The sequence below is a fragment of the Choloepus didactylus genome, chromosome 3 (assembly GCF_015220235.1).
Source record: "Choloepus didactylus isolate mChoDid1 chromosome 3, mChoDid1.pri, whole genome shotgun sequence".
NCBI lineage: Eukaryota > Metazoa > Chordata > Mammalia > Pilosa > Megalonychidae > Choloepus > Choloepus didactylus.
The window spans coordinates 92,003,255-92,024,769 of NC_051309.1; the positions used below are offsets into that span (position 1 = coordinate 92,003,255).

The window sequence follows — 21,515 nt, forward strand, 5'->3', positions numbered from 1 at the left end:
GTTAAAGAGAAGTTAAAAAAATAAAGGAAATCTGAAATACAATGAGTTGCTTTTGCAAGTCAGACACAAAGTATTTTACTTACTTATTAAGAGAATATAATCAATTCAATAAATATAACACTATTAATTGAGATGTGGGAATCATATGTTTTTTAAATATTTAAGAATGTAGCGGTTGGCAATTATATTTTTAATGGCAGCAAACAAATTGAATAGGAGCTAAGAGGGGCTCAGGGGAAATTTAGAGACAGAAATGAGCTCCAGATTGCCTCATTTGTCAATTTTAGTGATGATTAAGTAAAGGCGACCACAGAAAACTCAGAAGCAGGGATGTGACTTGGTTATGTTGAATAGTCAGTTCCAAGGCAAGATGTTGTCACCTACGAATCACATGTCTTTCCCATTCCTGATCAAATTCTCCACAAGCCACAGAGATAATGGCAACTCCCCCCTTGCCCCTTGCTTCAGTTTCCTGGGCTGAATAAGCAAATACCATAAAATGGGCCAGAGGAAACAATGGGAATTTATTTGCTCACGTTTTTGAGGCCAGAAAAATGTATAAATCAAGGCACCTTCAAGGCCATACTTTCTCCCTGAAGACTGTGGCATTCTGGAGCTGACTGCAAGTGATCCTGGGATCCCTGGTTTGTCACATGGCCAGTCACATGATGGCATCTCTGTCTCGTTCTTCTCTTTTGGGTTCGATTTCAGCTTCTTGTTTCATGTGGCTTTCTCTCTCTGTCTGAATTTCATTCAGTTTATTAAAAAATCCAGTAAGAGGATTAAGATCCCTTCTGGTTGAGGTAGGGTACACCTTAACTGAAGTAATCTCATCAAAGTTCTTATAATCGGCTCTCACCCACAGGAATGGATTAAATTTAAGAGCATGTTTTTCTGGGGTACGCACATCTTCAAACCACCACACTCCTCCAAACAAAACAATAAGATGGAGTTTACACAAAGCTCCTACAACATATTTTATTTGTTTGTTTTTATCTTTGGTCTATAAATATCTCTATTTCATGCAAGCATTTTTTAAAACCTATATCCCTGAATTATGGCCTTGTCTTTCTATTTTCTTCATTATTGACTTTTTTATCTGCAGACTTTATTAAGATATATTCACATACCATATATTCCATCCACAGTGTACAATCAGTGTCTCACAGTATCATCACTTTGTTGTGCAGTCATCATCACACTCAATTTTAGACAGTTTTCATTGATTTTCTTAGAAGAGCTGACTTCCTAGTCAGTACTCACTGTCTTCATTTCTTCATTTCCCATTCAATTCAGAATCTATCACTCTGGAACTCTTTCTGCCTAAACCCACTAATTACCCCAAGTCACCAAATCTAGTGGCCTCCAGTTTCTGTCCTACTTAGCCTTGTTGGTGTTTCACTCTGTATACCATGCGCTCTTTTAATTTGACTGTTCTTTTTCTTTGACTGCCTTCACACCCTTGACCTTTCTGACTGCTCCTTAGCCATGTCTTCTATGAGCTCTCCCATTGCTTGCCTCTTGAATGTTGAAAATATGAGGAGCTCTATTTTCAGTCTTCCCTGTTGATGATCTGAATGCACCTCGTGATTTTAATTGTAACATGTATGCTATGGCTTAGTTTACATCTCCGGTGTTTACCTCCACCTGTGTTCCATTCACTCAGCAAATTTTACAACAGTATTTATCGCCTGCCGCCACATGTCAGGGCTGTTTCAGGTGAAGTGATGCAATCACAACCCTTACTCCCACCCACAAAAATGATGTGATAATTACTCTCAGAGGCATTTGGGTTTACTCATTAGTGAAAGAACCACACAAATAAATATAAAATTAAATGGTGGCAAGTGCCACAGAGAAGCGGTGCATGATACTATGAACATGTGAAACCTCCTGATCAGGGGGGTCAGCAAAGACTTCCCTGAGGATGTAGCTATAAGTTATGCAGGAGTTAATTTTTCAGCTTGGTTTTTGTCAGTTATTTTGATCAATACTTGAGGATTACTGCCTCACAGATAGAGTTACTTTATTTCCAGAGGACCTTTGCCTTGTTTGGGGGTGTAGTTGTTGTTTCCTGATAGCTGGTGTCCAGGAGTCTTACCTCTTGATGAGCAGGTTCAGTTTTTCCTATCCCTTGTACAGGGCATGAGGATACACAGGATGATATGCTACATTTTATTATTGTTTAGAACCCACAATATGAGAATCAGGCCATATATCCATATCAAGAATAGATGGCATATTTGTTATTGAAGGACACTTCATAAATATATCATGGAAAATATATTAAAATGTACTGTGTTTACACATTTTACCACTCTGATTTTGAATCTAGTCTGTTTCAAAAGGGTGCCATACTTTTTTATTATTGATTCTCTTGATCACTGATCAACACATCTACCTAATTATAACAGGTAGTTGTTTCAGTGATTTAACTGGTAAACAAAAGGTATGGAGACTTTTGAAGAGAAAGGAAATTTAGTGTTCAGATACCAGAAATTATAGCTACTTTGCCAAATAAATAAGAACATCTATAACAACTATGGCAAATAACATTAAAAATAGAAGACTTTTGAGTAAAATATATAAACTTAAAATAACTATAGATCTTGGAGAAAGATGGGGAAGGGTGGGGAAGAATTGTCTTTTAATAAAACTGTCAATGATAAATTACCATTGGTGTGTTAACTCAGCTAATGTGATTTGAGGGATCATACTTATTTTTGTAACTTTTAAAATGTATGTTTGTGCATGTGTGAATATGAATGTATATATGTGTATACATACTTATAAAAATGTAGTAATAACATTATATCTTAAAAATGTTTCAGGTCATAAGTAATTTTATATTATACTTTGCCAAGAGTCAATATTCAAAGCTATGAGAATTGACTGTATTTCTACAGTAATGGCAATATTGTAGGCCTTGGTATCCCAAGTACATTTTGTGAGGAAGAGCCTCATGTTTTTCCCTATTTGCACATGAAAAAATTAACCCAGAGGGGCAAAATCTTCTTCATGGAGTACTATACTATACTAAGCTAAATGTTCTATTTCCTACTGTTTTGTTTCTACCGTCTCCTTATCCTTTATGTTCCAATCAATGGAAAGCATGTATTGGGCATCCACTTTATGTTCAATTCTGGGCTAAGCATAAGGGCATTATCAGACAACAATCCTTGACCTTGAGGGGGTTTCCATCTGGTTAGTGTAAGACACAATTAGAGAAAAACACATCAACTATTGATGCAAGGTCTTCCCTCTTGTGCCCAATCATTCATACCCTGACAGTCTTTGTTTTCCTCTTTTGATTATTGACTGACTCAGGGCAGAAGGTCTCTGTCTTAAGCAATGGAAATACAGGACTTTAGTGTGAAAGAATATGAACAAAAACAATCCAACTGTAAAAATCCTTATAGAGCTGGCAGATTCCTGTAGGGAAACATAATGTGCTTCCTGATAAATTTTGAATGTATTCCCTAGAATAAACTGAATTCCGGTATCTAAAAAGTGTTGCTTGTTTGAGCTTTTAAACTCTTCTTTTGCTTCTGTTTACTATAGGCATCTGCAATTGCAGAGAACTCTCTTCAGGATTGTAATTACCTCTTGGCTTCACTGTGTTTGCTTTGCTACAAACTGCAAAAGTATCAGATCATTAGTAGCCAGCATATCACTGAAGAAAAATATTTTAACGATTGACCTTATATCCCTAGAGACTGATTTACATTTTAGGAATTGAGAAGGCTTAAAAGTGGTAATTCAAATGTACTTAAAAGAAAAGCACAGCTTGTGGTGTGTACCAGTCACTTAATAACCCCCAACCTTTTGCTTGTATTTGGTGCCAGGTTCCCCTCCTGCCCACCCCACTGGCTTCTTCAGAGGTACAGATATGTGTACCACAAGCCTGAAAAGTGACTCGATAATTTAGGAAAGGTGTACACTTGGAGAACAAATTTGTCAATGTAGGCAAAAGCCAACCATTTATGCTGCACTGGGAGAAAAGCAATTTATGTTTTACCCTGGTAACTGTTAATAATTGAGGGAGAAAAAATGAATGGTGTTCTTGTAGATTTCTCCTTTCCAGGACTTTGAAGGGGCTGGGAAACAGAGGAAAAAGAAGCACTCAAATCTAAAATATTTACTCAATAGTTTTATTTTCAGGTCTCAAGAAAGAAAATAGAACATTGCTATCTCTTCTGTGCAAAGAAACCTGACTATAAAAGGCAATTAAGGGAGCAATGCATTTTGAGTTTAGTGTAATTCTTTATTGATTACTTTCATTTTACATTTTTACTTTATATTAAATTGAATCATAAGAAATTACTATTTTTGCAGGCCAAAATCTATCAAATACCAGCAATTCAAAGTAACTCCACTTGTCTCAGGGTGTTGGGGAAAAGATAATTACACTAAAGGTAGGTATTGCCTCCAGGTGTTCATGTCTAGGATGAAGTATGGTCATTGAAGTATCATCCATTGAACTCTGTCCTGTCTTCTGGTTGAATCATGTCTCAGTACCCAGAATTGACTCATAATTGAATTATAGACCTAAAAATACTGTGAAATCTGTTATCATGACCCATTTGACTTTATCAAACACACCAAAGAAGAGTGGACTAGCCGAATTCTGAAGATTCTTTTTGGTTTTATGATTTCATGTTTGATGGTATATCTACCATGACTTAAAATCTAGTAAATACAAAAATGTATGGACCCATTCAGCTACTAGAAATATTCAAATTGAGCAAATAATTCTGAGTCATAAGCTCAGAATGAACAGCTGATTTTATCATACAAGTGATATAGGACCAGTATTGTAAATATTGGCACTCAGATTTACTTTACATTATTGATGGCTTTTGGGTCCTGATGGCTTTTACAAATATTTCTGCTTCTGCTTTCCCAATATTACTGTTAATAAACATTTAACTTGTAAAATCATTAAATTAATGGATAATTAAGGGGATATGTGAGATTTTACTAACAAAATAAGAAAATATTTGCTTCTGAAAACAGAGCTTGGCACAGGGTCTAAGATCTGAACCAAAAACATTTGGTATCTCTATACAGCAAAGCTACAACCATAAGACAGTACTTTGTCAGAAATGAAGATACTTTGGTTTCCTATATGTTCCATTTAGCAATCTGCCTTGCTTCTGTTCAGGTCTTCATTAGAATAATGAAGGGTATCATGATAAAATGTAGGAGCAAGACAAATTTTTTAACTTACAATTTAATATGTACTAAGCCGAACAAACCATTTTACAGCTTTATTTAGAGTCACTATTTTACGTTACTCACATTAACATGTTGTTTGACAAAATAAGTAACTTTCATAGATAAAATAAAATAGAAAATCATGCCAAAGTATATATTAAGAATAAAGTGTTTGAAAACAATTGTAAATGGAAACGAAAGCTGTAACTTCTGCTGTTTAGGGTTTGCTAGCCTAAGTTACACCTAATAGATGCCAGATTTTTTCACCAAATTTCAACTAAGTGGAAGGAAGATCAGAAAAATTCTTGAAACTTTAGAATTTCAAATTTTTTTTTGCTGTCTTGATTTTGAAGATTTGAAAGTATTGTTTATTTCTAAAGAAGTCATTCAGCTAGGTTTATGAGATGGGAAATAGTTAAGGTCCTTCAAAAATCCTTATTCTGACTAGCAAATATATTCATTTTATAAAACAATTTACCACATCATTAAAATTAATCTGTATCAAAATAATTCAGTAATTAAAGAGTTTATTTTATTAAATACAGATTTTTTTATGGCTCACATATATATATATACACATGGATATTTATTAATAAACACTAAAATAAAATTAAAAAAATAAAAGGTATTGGGATTTAAATCAGCATGGAACAAGGAAGAATACTCAGAGGCCAATTTTAAACATTATTAATCATTCAGTACAACCAATTTATTTTGCACATCTACTAAGAATACTCAATTGGCTGATTTCATCTCAGTAATAAGCAAAGATAAATGAATAGACACAGTCTTTGCTTTGGACATAACAGTCTAGAAGTTAGGATCAACATATATTTTATTTTTAAATCAACTATATTTAAGAATAAATATAGTTTAGTTTTAGGGCATAGTTTAGGGTATAGTTTACACACAATGAAATACGATCTTTTTTTATTTAAATTCAGTTTTATTGAGATATATTGACATGCTATACAATTATCCATGATGTACAATCAGCTGTTCACAGTACCATCATATAGTGGTACATTCATCACCCCAATTTATTTTTTTGTTGTTGTTCTATCTCCATGCCCCAGTGTTTCTGGTTTATTTTTTATTTTTTTTATTTCAATTTTATCAAGATACATTCACATACCATACAATCATCCAAAGTGTACAATCAATTGTTCACAGTACCCTCATATAGTTGTGCATTCATCACCCCGATCTATTTTTGAACATTTTCCTTACACCAGAGAGAATAATAAGAATAAAAAATAAAAATAAAAAAGAACACCCAAATCATACCCCCCATCCCACTATTTTTCATTTAGTTTTTGTCCCCATTTTTCTACTCATCCATCCATACACTGGATAAAGGGAGTGTGATCCACAAGGTTTTCACAATCACACTGTCACCCCTTGTAAACTACATAGTTACACAAGTGTCTTCAAGAGTCAAGGCTACTGGGTTGGAGTTTGATAGTTTCAGGTATTTACTTCTAGCTATTCCAACACACTAAAACCTAAAAAGGGATATCTATATGTGCATAAGACTGCCCACCAGAGTGACCTCTCAACTCCATTTGAATTCTCTCTGCCACTGAAACTTTATTTTGTCTCATTTTGCATCCCCCTTTTGGTCAAGAAGATGTTCTCAGTCCCATGATGCCAGATCCAGGCTCATCCCTGGGAGTCATATCCTGCATTGCCAGGGAGATTTCCACCCCTGGGAGTCAGGTCCCACATAGGCGGGAGGGCAGTGAGTTCACCTGCTGAGTTGGCTTAGCTAGAGAGAGAGGGCCACATCCGAGAAACAAAGAGGTACTCGGGGGAGACTCTTAGGCACAATTATAAGGAGGTTTAGCCCCTCCTTTGCAGTAACGAGCTTCATAAGGGCTTGGCATACCAAACTGTCAGTCCTCGATGTTTGTGAGAACATCAGCAACAACCCAGGTGAGGAAATCCAACACTTTTGCATTTTCCATCAGCTCCTTGGGGGGACCCTGCATATATATTTTTATTCTCTGCCCAAATTACTTTGGGATGTGTCATATTTCACACTAACCTGTACAAACCCACCAGATCTCACTTCCTATTCAAAGTTCCATGTAATCATGGTGTTTGAACAAACTGACTGTAGAAGTTATATTGTTTAGAAAATATAGATCCTGCACCAAATAAATATCTCTTCCTTTGGTCTCACACAGAAGGCAAAGCCTCAAAATACAGCCAGTATCATCCTTTACCCTTTGGCCCAATTTGCCCTAGTCCAACCAGATCCGCTTCATTCATATCTCTAATTGAAGTCTGAACTTGTTTTTCAGCTTTTTTAACAGTTGCTGTATGAGGTAATACTGACATTCACATCTGCTGAGCTCTAACTCTCAGTTTCAGGTGTCACACAGATACCCAATGTTCCAGAGACCGATCAGGCCATACACAAAGGGATCAGCATATCAGAATTTGGAGATAGCCATTACAGTTCAGGAATAGATGTGACTGCTATAAGAGCTTGCAATCCAGGGACCATCACGTCCTTTACCCTTTGGCCCAGTTTTCCCTAGTCTTAACCAGATCTGCTTCATTCATATCTCTATTTGAAGTCTGGATTCTTTTTCAGCTTTTTAAACAGTTGCTGTATTTGCTAATGCTGAGCTCTAGCTCTGAGAACACGCTCTTTTAATTGTACAGTTTGATGAGTTTTGACAAATATATATACCCTTATAACCACCATTACAAACAAAATATAGAATATTTTCCTCACCCCAGAAATTTCCTTTGTGACCCTTTACAGTCACCTCTGGTCCCAGTCATTCCAGAACTTTATATGAATTAAAATGTACAGTTGTTAGGAAACAATTCTCCATGAATCTTAAGATTCTGTACATCTTGCGAGCAGAAGCACTGACTGCTTTTGTTTAGGATGACTTTTCTAAGGATATTTATATAGTGAACTGCCTTGGAAGCTAATGGTAATATTTCCCTCCTAGTCAAAGATCAGATTCATTACTATTCAATGTATTAACAATAATGTCTCCCTCTGAGACAAAGGTCAGGCAGGTTTACTGCCCATTAAGAGATTCTTAAGTTTCCTTAAACTTTGGTTCCTGTCCTTTGATAAAACCTATTACTTGTGCAGGTGTGATACTCTGATAACTCCTACTATTATAAGTAATAAAGTTCTTTGTCTCTGACACAGGAGTCTTGTGTCTTTTGCCAGCATTCATGGACCTATTAGCTTGCATTTTGAATAAAATCTCAGTTATTGTGAGTTACAATTCTTGACAACAGTATGCTTTGTGTCTGATTTCTTTAGCTTAGCATAATGTTTTTGCATCTATGTTTGCATCCATTGTATATTAATAATTACTTCCTTTTTAATGTTGAGTTGTATTAATTGTACAATTAAATTGTAATTGGTTTATCCATTCACTTGATAATGACCATTTGGGTTGGTAACAGTCTAGAAGTCAATATTGGATCACTTATCTCATAAAGATACTTATACTATAAGATTATAGAAGAAAGTGTGATTTATTATGCAGAAGAAAACTTCCCAGATGGGTTGACATTTGAGCTGGACCTTGAAGAATGAGGGTCTACGCTTCCTGAGAGTATAGAAGGCCTCTCCTAGTTCCCTCTCAGAAAGAAACTAGAGTTCCATTCAAATATCTAGATTGGGGTTTTTTAAATGTACTTCTATGCATAATAATTTAAAATATATTTCTTCATTTTCAAAAGGGTTTAAGACAGCTAAAAGCTTTTGAAAGAGTTAAGACAGGTGGCTCTTCTATAAACATCCTCAAACCTTTATTTAACTCTTCCTTCAGGTCATCAGCAAAAGTTTGTAACCAGTGGTGCAGCAAAGCTTTGAAAAGCTGATGGGATCCTGTCTACTCTCCCCTATACTTAATAAATGAGTGATAATGCAGCTAATATGGGCAATTCCTGTTTTCCAAGCTTATGTAGAATGATGTAGAATGTAAATAAAATCATCTTTAGGAAATGCTCCTTTTTTTATTGACCTATAACCCACCATCTAGGTAAATATACTTGTTTGGCACATTGGTACTTTGAAGTACTATAATTTCAAAGCAAGTTGTTTGAATTCCTGGTCTTCTTCCAAGAAAACAGCTATCCTGTGGCCCCTTCCATGAAGGAATCCTCAAGCAGCTGCTTCCCAGCCCCATGTTCTAATTGTGAGGATTATGTGAGTTAATATGTATAAAGCACTTATAATGTTGTCTGGTACATAATAAGTAATATAAAAGTGTTTGTTGTTGTTATTAGTATTTTAATTGTAGTAAATTTCAAGAAGGAGGAGATAAGAATGAGTACTGCATGCTTAGGTTAAATTAAGTAGAAAGATTTGGATAATTGCTGCAAAGGGTGCTCATTGGGAGAGTTAATAAAGTGTAAATTGGAAAGGCTGACTGGGCTAATTATGACACCTTGAAAATGAGGCTAAGTTTAAACATGATGTGCTATGTAGTTGGCAGCTTTTGAAGATTCTGGACTATATGAAATACATGTTTGAGGATTAGAAGTCTATTAGTAGCAGCAAGAGGTGGGCACTTAGAAACTGCAGAGGAGTAGAATGAAGTTGTCTAGTTGGAAGGCAGAGGTAGCAATGAGAGAACCCAGCTGGTTGGGATACAGGGAATGGGAAGGGCAGAAAAAAAAAGGAAGATTTTCATTGTGGGATCAGGAAGAATATCATTAACTGTTAATATAGCTGGGAAAGGGAAAATGATGATTGAAATCTGGGTTATCTGGCATTCTGTTAATAATGAAATATACCGATAACTGATCTTATTATATAACAAGGTTATGAATGGCTTCTGGGTCTCAAAGTAAGGCTGAATGGTGTTATTGTAGTTTTGATGGTATGATTACTTTTCTAATTAATTGGAAATTATTCATCCGTTTATATTATATGAAACAACTTGAGTAGACTTCATATTTGTTAAATTTTATAACCGTGCTGGAAAGCAGTATTTATTTTACAACCCTTGAAATGTTTTATTTTTCTTTCCCTCTAAGGTTATAATTTAAGTTGTGTATCACTTGCATTTTTACAAGTGACCCTTCATTTAATGACTCCCTTTCATATGTAAACTCTTGAAAGCCTAAAGTAAATACTGTTAGGATAATTCCTCAGTGGTCTGCTAATTTTGTCTTAAACATTTTTATAACAACATTAGGCTATGATAAAATAAGTTTTCAAGTGCCTGCTCTTAGTAGGAAATCCTCATAAGTAGAATGTGGTGGTTTCTATAAGGTGATGGTCTAAGTGTGGACAGCCTATTTATTGGGAAAAAAAGAAACAGCACTTTAGGATCCAGAGTCCAAAAATGTGCATTTGTCTCCTCCCTACTCAGACACTTGCTAGGTTTATGTGCGCAAGTCACTTTCCTGCTTAGATCATATATGCAACGGGTACATCATCTCTACCTTTTATGGGTTTTGTCAGGATTATATGGAATTCATGAGAATTCTTATATGTAAATATTGGTGGCTATTGCAAGTCAATGTGTCAGATATACTAAAATATGATGGATTCCAATTCTTAATATTGTCGTAACTCCATGCTTTCATCTCCATAGCTCCACTTTCATCTCTCCCAGATAATTCCATTGCCATTTTAAAACATCCTTCCTTAATAGTTGTACAGCTTTTTTTTTTTTTTTAATTACACAATCCAGTGCTTATGAAAGTTGTGTTTGAGAGCTGCATAAGTAATTTCCCAGCCTCTAGGGAGGCCTAACCAAGCTGAACAGGTAACTACAGATACTGACACCTAGAGGGAGCAAAGGTGTTAGCCATCCTAAATGCAATTCTTAGGACTTTAACTTTGTACTTTTCCAACTACAATGACACAGTGCTCTGTATTTTTTTTTTTTTAAGGCAAAATGTAATTTGACAATTTCACTGCTAATTTTCTCCTCCTAAATGTCCAAACCCATGAATTTCATTCTTTTTTACCCTTGGGCAGAGAATGATAAGTGTGCTGCAGTCTAGCTGTGCAGTATTTGCTGGCCTCTGCAAGGGAAAGTTAAACGTCAGCTTCTGACTCTAGGGGAAAGGCAAACAACAGCTTCTGAGCTTTCAGGCTCCTCCCAAGCTGCTAAAGGGGAAAGATCAGCAAGTAAGACAATGTGGCAAAAGTTTCATTTGGAAGGGTCTGCTGAGTTAGAATTTTAAAAGTAAAAACCCAGAATGAAATGAATGCACATAACTATCAAGAAAAGTAAATATTTAGTGATAAATCTGGAACATGAAGCTATGGATACACAAGATGTATATGAATGTATATGGCTCAAAATAAAGATATTAGATTTTGGCATAAAGAATAGTGTTTTATGAACGGATCACTTCATCTCATAGAATTTTTGAGTATATGGAGCTTTTCTGTGCTACAGTTTCTTTTAATGTAACATTAGAGAAACAAAGTAGAGTAGTGTATAAGAACAGTTTCTGCAGCTACACTGCCTAGCTTCCAATGCCTGGATATTTTGAAACAGCCATTTATTAGCAGAAGGACTACTGGTAACTTAACCTTTCTTTACCTTCATTTCCTCATCTGTAGAGTGGAAATAATACTATTTACTTCACACAGTTGTTGTGAAGATGAAATGAGTATAAATATACTTAAAAACATACACATATAAGCATATGACATATAAATATTACTTAGAACAGTGAGCACATAGTACACACTATTTTAAGTAAATATCATATTACTAACTAAAATAAAGACAATTATTTATAGATTTCTAGTGGCAGTTACTGGTTTTTTTATAGCTTTCTAAATAAAGGCATGAAATTTTCTAAAAAAAACTTTAAAAGATCCTAAAATGACATAGCAATTCAATAAAGAAGATTGGGAATACAATAAGACTTCTACTCCATTTTCTTTCCTTTTATCTCTAGAAGTCTTAGGCCTAACTGAACTAGAAAATGTATCCTACTAATCTTGTTACTTTTCGAAGACCATTTTTAGAATCACAATATTTTAGAAATAACAGAAATCTCAAATAGCTAATTCAACCTCTTTATTCTGGGACTTAGAGAACCAAAGCCAAGAAAATTAAATGACTTTGTCAAGGTCAGGTAACTAGTTAATTTCGAAGCTGGGTTTACTAACTTTCAGTGGAGGATTCTTTCTATTAAAATAGTGCTATTTGAAACCCATTGGTGGTTGTCTAAGGAATAACAGAATTTGTATCTATTTTGTATCTTGTTAATATAAGCCACATGTGTGGTTTATTGTGACTTTTTTTTTTTTTTCCAACTTCAAATTTATTTTAATGATATGTACAGGAGAACAAATTACAATTAAAACAGAATCGTTATTGTTAATTCCACATAACTTAAAATCATGCAACATTGCATGGTAAAAACAACAGCTTCATTCATATACAAAAAAGTAAAATTTTGAGACTTTATAATATCTTGAAATTTTTGACATAAGCTTTTTTCAGAGAATATTTTATAAAAATTTAAAGACTTGATTAATCAGTCGATGCATTATTAGGAAAGATAATAAACATTATTAGTAAAGTGAGGTTACAAGCATTGATTTTAAAATTACACCAGGTACAGGGTTAAATGTATTCTCATGAAATAAATGTTTGGTTAAGAAAATAGCTTTGAAAAAGATTTGTATTTAAGTTATATATTAATTCCGTCAAATCAGGTTGTATAAATCAAGTCAAATTTATTCAGTTAACGAAAATATGCCCATCCTTTCTTATACTCGTTTTATAAATAAGTACTTATATATAGTGTATATACAAATGAAGAAAAGTTCAATGTAGAAAATACACTGCCAGTTCACTTATGGTTGAAATAGTTCTTTATGTAGATGTTAAACTGAATTGATGAAAATGCCCAATTTAAACCACCTTCAACCAGCATAAATATTTAAGCTGAGTTTGTAAACGACAGAGAAAAATTCTTTTTTATTTCGGCACTGGGTAACAATCTACTTCTCAGTTTAAAAAGCGAAACAAAAGTTCAATGTTTAATTTAATCAAATTCAAAATCCACTAAACAGAGTAAACAAAGTGAATGTTTTTCAAAGTGCATAATTTCCAACTCATCCACTTGTAATATTATCCAATTCTAGTTCATCGGAAAGAAAATAAAATGTACTTGGCTATAAAAAATACTAAGGAATGTTATTGAAAAGAAAAGGCTATTTGGTAGAAGTAACTACAAAAATAATTAGTTTAAATCTTTGTAAAGCTTTAATGCAAGAACATCACAGTACACTTTCTTTCAATAAGCCTCAAAACATGATCAATACCAAGATTTTAAACTTCTGCCTTTCAAGTACTTGAAAAAAAGAGTTGCAGCAAAGTGTCTCTTCAAAAATTAAGCAAGAAGAATGATCATGCAGGTGTTAATCTGGTGACATTTGGGGACACTGATATCTGTGTGGTGCTGACATCTCTGGCTCCAATGGCAGCATGTACAGGCAATGAGTTATTCTGAAATACAGACATAGGACGGGTCATGCCAACATTTTCATCTTCACCAGTGTCTGAATCTGGTGTTGTAACTTCACTTTCCTGAAGCCCCAGGATCTCACAAACTGCTTGTGGCAATTCCTTGCATTTTACCATCTGTAGAGAAATTGCTTCTGCTTTGCAGAGTACATCTTCCACATCAATTTTCATGGATAATTCATTGATATGCTTAAGTATTTCATTGAAGCCATAGTTTTTTTCCATTATTTGCTGCTTTTCTGATTCCAGGATAGCACAACAGAGAAGAAGATGGAAATTTTTACATGGAAGCTCAGTCCACATTACCTCCCATAATCGAAGAATATCTAGGAAACTAAATTCCCTTTTAAATCTGATTAAAAGCCATCTGAAGCAAAAATAAAGGTATCCAGAGTCCTGAGATTCTGAATAACTGCAAAATCCACTGTCCAACAATCGAAGTAAGGTACTTAGCTGTATTAGCTGTGTCTTCATGCCTTGCATTTGTTCTTCAAAATTTTGATGCATTTGTTCCATGTAGGATGCAAAGCACCAAAAGGCATCCACTTCATTTCCCATGACATATAAAAGAGGAGAAAGTAAGTCACTCATTCCTTGCACATACCCTAAATCAAAATCATACATACAATAGGTCATCAAAATGTCATGAAGTAAAATCAACCCGGGATTATCCTGGCCTTCATAAAATTTGTTTGTTCGATCTGTTCTGTTAACATCTTTTTCAATAAGACTCTATAATCTCGTAATCTCGAATTTCTCTTCTCTTGTTCTTCGCTAACAGATTTCCACTGTAGTTTCATCCTGAAGTATTCTTCAGTTTTTTGTTTTTGTAACTGAGTTCTCTCCTCCTTGGTACTGTCCCAAGGAAAATAACCCAGAAGAAATTTCCATGCTTGCTTTCTCAATGCGTGACAAAGTCCCCCTCTAAATATCATCTGCTTCATATTATCAACATTTAAAATTCTTCCTTCAGAGTCAATATTCTTAGTCCACTCTTCCGGTGATACTGGTTCTCTCCTTTGAACAACAGGTCGTTCTCCCAAATCAATTTTTGTGATGACTTCAAATCCTGGTTCTTCTTGTTGATTTATCTTTAGACCTGGAATAGCATCACTAAGAAAATCTGCCATTTCTGAAGGTGGTCGTTGATGAGTAGAGGAATCACTGCCTCTCAAACTATCAAAAATGTAGTTTGTGACTTTGGAAAATCCTCCCATAGTTACTGTATAAGGATCCTTTTTAATTTTTTGTATTAAACCATAAGCTGGCTCATCAAGAAGATTTTCAAAAGACTGTGAAAGACTCTTATTCTGACAATTCACAAGAAATGTTCTTTTATCCTGTGGAGACTCACACAATACCACATATTTTTCAAGAGAGTCAATCAGTAGTTTGCTATCTCCTTGATGAAAGTGCAGAGCAGGGAGAACGATGTCATCCTTTAGACAGAATACCAAATACGACCAGCCCATACCCTCTTTGTTTTGCTTGATTGATTTCAGGTCTGTCAAACTGAACAGGAATGACCATTTGCTTTTCCCATTTCTATGACTTGGAGCATCTCCATTGGTATGTGGTTTCTTTTTAAATGAAACTGTAGTAACCATGTCCCACTCTGCTTCATAACTGTTCAGGTGTTCTGATCCACGATGAGCTCTTTCTTTTGGGGTGTGGGTCCATTCTACAACTGAACTGGAGTCCTTTCCAGCATAGAGAATACTAGAAGAATCCAATGCATCATCCAGTGGTCTCCAGTCCACTATTACTTCAGCATCCTTTTCTAAAACACGTAATATTCCTGAAATCAAGCTGTCCTGGTCACTGGTCTTTCCAAAAGATGGGTGAATATATACACCTTCCTGTTCATATATAATCTTCCCGCTTACAACACCCGCTACGGCCATGTTTCCTGTGCCTTTATTGTGACTTTTTATTTTGATATACTTCCACACTTACAGGAAAGTTGCAAGGCTGTTACTAAGAACCCCGAATTACTTTTACCCAGATTCACCAGTTGTTTACATTCTATCCCATATGTGTTGCCATTCTATCTAAAAATCTGCCCGTCTTTATGGTGTTTTTCTGATTTCATTGAGATTAAGTTGGAGATATCTTGCCCCTTTACCCATAAATACTTAAAAGTATATTTCCTAAGAACAAGGGCAAATATAATCACAGTTATCAAATGATCAGAATCAAAATATTTAACATTGAGACAATAATATTATCTAATCCATATAAATATATTTTATTGGCTTTCCCTGTAATATCCTCTGTTTCTTTTCCTGGTTCAGGATCCAAGCTGGGATCAAGTATTATGTCTCATTATCTGTCACTTTAGGGTGCTCTTATCAGAAACAGTTCCTCACCTTTCTTTGTCTTTCTTGACCTAGAGATTTTTGAAGAGTACAGACCAGTATTTTGTAGAATGCGCCTCATCTGAGTTTGTCTAGTGTTTCTTCGTAATTAGATTCGGGTGATACGTTTTGGATAGGAATATCACAGAATTCCTCAGTATGCCTTGTCAGGGAGCCCCTGATGTCAGTTATTCCAGTATTGGTGATGTAAACATGGTGACTGATCACATGGTGTCTGCTGTGTTTATCCACAGTTATTATTTTCCCCATTCTGAATAATTATTAATTTGTGGGGAAATACTTTGAGATTATGTAAATATTTTATTCATCATCATACTTTTACCACTAGCTTTCACATCCATTGATAATTTTGTAACCCTGTTATTCTTCCATATTTATTTATTGACATTCTACTAAAAAGAAGACCTTTCCTATGTTTGTGTGTTTATCTATTTTATCAATAAGACTCATGATTTACTGTTTTGTTCTATGGATATGATCTATTGCTATATATATTTATCCAGATATTCAAATTATCTCAGATTTGGCCAGTGAAAGCCAATTTAAACCAGACCTGTGTCCTTTTAACATTCCCCCATTACTCTTTAAATACCTTCTTACTTTATGGAACATATTGTTCTGAGATCACTGTGTCCTTTCTCTGCCCAAGCTGTGGATTCAGCCTTTTATCCAAGTAACCTTGATTTCTTTTGGAAGTGAATGACATTTAGAAGTCAAGATTTGGATGCTAGGTGGACCCATTGCTACAAGTGTGTCATTACTTCTAGATCCTCTCGGCAAATAGCATTAGTAGACTTGTGTCTATATATCTATCTATCCATTAAAAATCATGAGTTCATACTGATACTTCTAGTTCCAATCTCAAACTAAAGTACACATTTAGTCTTCACCCTTTCCATATTTGTAACTCACTTTTCCAACAGTGAAAGACCTGGCTTCCCCTTTCATTCACTACATATACTCATTTGTTCAACCTACACTAGGCAGAAGGTACTTGCAGAATTTCCAACTCTTATCACTGCAAGAAACAAATCTACTAATTAGAATTCAAGATATTGAAATAGTATTTTGAATGAAATTTACATACAGTGAAATACACAAATCTTAAGTGGTACAGTTCATGAGTTTAGACAAATGCCTGAACCCACGTGACTCATCCCACAAGACATAAGACTTTTCCATCACCTAAAGTTCTCTTGTGCCCCTTTCCTGTCAAAATGCATTCCTGTAAGAGTGACCACTTTCCTTGTTTTTATCACCATTCTAGAAAGTCATATGAGTGGAATCATGTAGTAGTTACTCTTTCATATCTGGCTTCTTTCACTCTTCATAATGACTGTAGAGTTCAGCTGTGTTGTTATGTATCTCTACTGTTTTTTTTTTTTTTTTTTTTTTATTGCTAAGGAACATTCCACTGTATGATCATACCACAATTTGTTTATCTATTCACCTATCATTTGAGTTATTTCCAGTTTGGGACTAATATAAATAAGACTACTATGAACAGTTTTTACAAATCTTTTGTGAGCATTTGGATTCAATTTCTTGTGATTAAATACCTAGTAGTGGAATTGTTGAGTTGAGGTGTATATAGTATGGATATGTTTAACTTAAGAACTTGCCAAACATTTTTATCAAACTGGTTTTAACACACTCCCACCAGCAAGGTATGAGAATTCTGATTGCTTCACATCCCCCCCCTCCCCCACCAAATGTTTGGTATTGTAAGATTTTTAAATTTTAATTTTGTTCTAGTTTGCTAATGCTGCCTTTTGCGAAATACCAGAAATGGACTGGCTTTTATAAAGGGGGTTTATTTGGTTACAGAGTTACAGTCTTAAGGCCATAAAGTGTCCAAGATTGTAATGTATCAACAATCAGGTACTTTCACTGGAGGATGGCCAATGGTGCCTGTGAAACCTTCGATAGCTGGGAAGGCATGTGGCTGGCATCTGCTCCAAGTTCTGGTTTCAAAATGGTTTTCTCCCAGGATGTTCCTCTCTAGGCTGCAGCTCCTCTTCAAAATGTCACTCTCAGTTGCTCTTGGGGCGTTTGTCCTCTCTTAGCTTCTCTGGAGCTAGAGTCTGCTTTCAACGGCCATCTTCAAACTGTCTCTCATCTGCAGCTCCTCTCTCAGCTCCTGGGTGTTCTTCAAAGTGTCCCTTTTGGCTGTAGCAAGCCCTCTCCTTCTGTCTGAGCTTATATATTGCTCCGGTAAACTAATCAAGGCCCATGCAGATTGGGCAGGGCCACATCTTCATGGAAATTATCCAGAGTCGTCACCCATAGGTGGGTGGGGTGCATCTCCATGGAAACACTCAAAGAATTACAATCTAATCAACACTGATACATCTGCCCACACAAGATTACATCAAAGAAAATGGCATTTTGGGGGGCATAATACATTGAAACCGGCACAAATTTTTAATTTTAATCTTTTTAATTTTAGCCATTGAAATATGTGTAATGTCATCTCATTGTGGTTTTAATATCCATTTTCCTGCTGAGACTTTTCATGAAATTATTGGTCATTTGTTTATCTGTCTTTGTCATGTGTCTGTTTAAATCTTTTTGCCATTTAAAAATTGGGTATTTTTTATAATTGAGTTTTATAAGTTCTTTATATGTGCTGGATTTAAGTTCTTCAGCAGATAGATGTTTTGCAAATATTTTCTGACAGTCTCCTACTTGCCTATTCACTTTCTTAGTGCCTTTTGATGAGCAGAAAATCTAAATTACTATATTTTTATGGCTAGTACTTTCTATTTCTCTTCTAAAAAATCATTTCCTTCCCCTAAGTTGTGAATTTATTCCTCTATGTTTTCCTTGAGAAGTTTTTGCTTTTATATTTAGAAGTCTAAAATCCAGCTTGAATTAATGTTTGTATATGATGCAAAGTAGGGAAAGCTCCATTTGTTTTAATCCTAGATTTTTGTTTTTTTAAAGAAAATTTCCCCAATGGAAATATTTTTGTTAGATGCTTTCCTTTTGTATTAATAAAGACTCTTTTGGATAGCAAGTGATTGAAACAAACTCAGACTCAAACTAGGTTAAGATAAACCTTTGATTATTCTTCACTTTGCTGGGAAGAAAGAGTCATAGCCCAGAGGAATGAAGGCAGATACATAAGAACCAGGACTTCAAGAGACAGAACTAGGATGGATATTCCAGGACTCTCTCCATTCTTCTCTCACAGCTGCTTATCTTTGCACAGCTTCATTTTGCAGACAGATTTCTCCTATGTGGTAGGGAAGATGTTGTCAGCCCCAGATTCCCCAGTGTCTCTAAACCAGTCCTAAGGAAGAACTCCATTCGTCACATGCCCATTTGCTGGGCCAGTCGCTGTTGCTAGGGAGCTCAGGCTTGTGTGTGATCAAGTCCAGATTTAGCAGTGGCGTGGTGGTACCAATTAGAACAGCATGGGATGAGGGGGAGAGGCTTCCCCAAAGATAAGCTCCTGGACATTCCAAATACATATGTTCTACCACAACTTCCTTTTTAAAAAAATGGCTTTTTAAGCATAGGATTTATTTATCTTTCATTGATCTGATAATTAAATTTATTCGAGTGCAGCTTTATAGTAAAGCTAGGTTGCTATTCAGCTTATCTAAATCAAAAGTGTGCAATATTTGATTCAGAGAACTAAAATGTGTTCAGATTATATGATGATAATGTTACCTCATCAAAGATAACAACTTAACACATCAAACTCCACCTTAATATGAACAATGCTGAATTAAAAGGAAAAGCAGTCAATAGTTTTGTTCATATTGACATCTTCTCTCCACCTTCCTCAGACTCTGACACAATTGCATTATTAGTACCTAAATATAATAAACCACTTGGAAAGCAACCATGGTTCAGTGATTAGGGCAAAATTTATATACTTAGAGAACCTAGTAATTTTCTTGGATTTATAAAGCAAGCCTGATAATGTTCAATCCACAGGATTAAATGACAAAAAAGAAGCGGTCCTCGTTGGAAATGATTAAGTACCCCAGGGCTTTCATTTGAAGGAGAAAACCTAGGAGCTAACTATAGACAATTGACTACCTCAGTTAAAGTTACCCACTTGAGAAGTATTTTCTTTGAAGTGTGGTTGAATGAAAAGTTCGCCCCATAGAGAGGCTTGAAATGATAATATAATCAACAGCATATCTGATTTTCCTGGGTAAACTCACTAAATAGACCTGATATTTAAAGTAGTGTTTCAGACAAGCAATTATCTCAGCTTAAAAATATACCCATCAGGGGCCAGAGGTGGCGGGACTCTATAAACGATAGACACGGAGGTTATTTCCCTATTGTGAGAAGAGATGCCAGCTGAGATGGGCTCTTCTCTCCATTTCAGCCTGTGTTTGTCTTAACATCCCACTTGCTGTTTCTTTTCTCTACCCACTCTCCCCAATATATGTCAAAGCTGCTGCTGCTCCTCTGTCCTTTGGGTATTTTAATCCCACTACTTTTCAGATTTAGGTGTGGAAAACTCTTTTTATTTAGTTCCTTGAGGCAGGTTACAGCTTTTCAAAATGAAACTTTACTAATGAACTATTGGTGATAAAGAGAGGGGACACAAGAAAGCTAAAAAATTGAGATGTTTACAAAAGCAAGTTTCCAATTTTTGGGGGGGAATGTAAGCATAGATCGAATTGATTAATATAAAAAAAGAGGCATGCAACCCCTTTTTTCCTTTTCCTTGCTCCAGATTTATTTTCTTTGTGTTCCTTGTGGCTATATGATACGTTTTAATTAAGAGAAGTTAATTTTCTCTTTTCCTCCCCATTTCAAATGGTACTTTTCTGAGGGGTGCACCTTACTTTCTATTTTGTATTTGAGGGATACCTTAGGTTCTTTGTTTGTTTACAGAACAAAAATAACAAGGAGTCTTCCACTTATTCTATGTGATTGATTAGTTGGGGCTGCTGAGGTGCTGTATTGAGAAAGCACTTGGCAGTGTATCCAGGTCTAGCAGGAAAAACAATTGTGATTAATTAATGATGTCTTCCATGAGCTTGAAGGGCAGCAACACAGTGCCATGTATTTGTTATTCCTCTTTTAATCCTCTCAATGGTAAAATGTTTTGATTTGATATTTGTTTCTACTCAAGTTATCAGCATTGGAAATTCCAATGGTTGGGGACACTTCTAAGAATATATTAAAATACCTTTCTCCCTAGTTGAATGAAAACCGTCTTAAGAAGGAACAGGTTCTCTCTACAAAGCAGAAGGTGTAAATATACAACAAAAACGGAGTAAATAATTAAAGCAGTTTTTCTTTTGTATGGTTCATTCCATTAAATTTTTTTGATTTCTTATCAAAGAAGTGTATATAGAAATATTGAAACAAAATATAAAATGTAGATTGACAATTGTAATACATCCCAACTATACATAGTTTTCTACTATTGTCTATTCTCTGATGTTTT

The 21,515-nt window shown here is 35.2% G+C and overlaps 2 protein-coding genes across 4 annotated transcripts in view; one reads left to right on the plus strand and one right to left on the minus strand.

The window, feature by feature from the left end:
* Window positions 1–21,515, plus strand: part of ARHGAP24 (Rho GTPase activating protein 24) — a 551,069-nt gene that overhangs the window by 62,960 nt on the left and 466,594 nt on the right. The window lies entirely within an intron of this gene.
* Window positions 13,505–15,623, minus strand: LOC119529612 (TBC1 domain family member 15-like). The gene is given in 2 exon segments (XM_037830180.1): window positions 13,505–14,443; window positions 14,446–15,623. Coding segments are annotated over 2 exon segments (2,019 nt in total). The 5' UTR covers window positions 15,617–15,623; the 3' UTR covers window positions 13,505–13,595.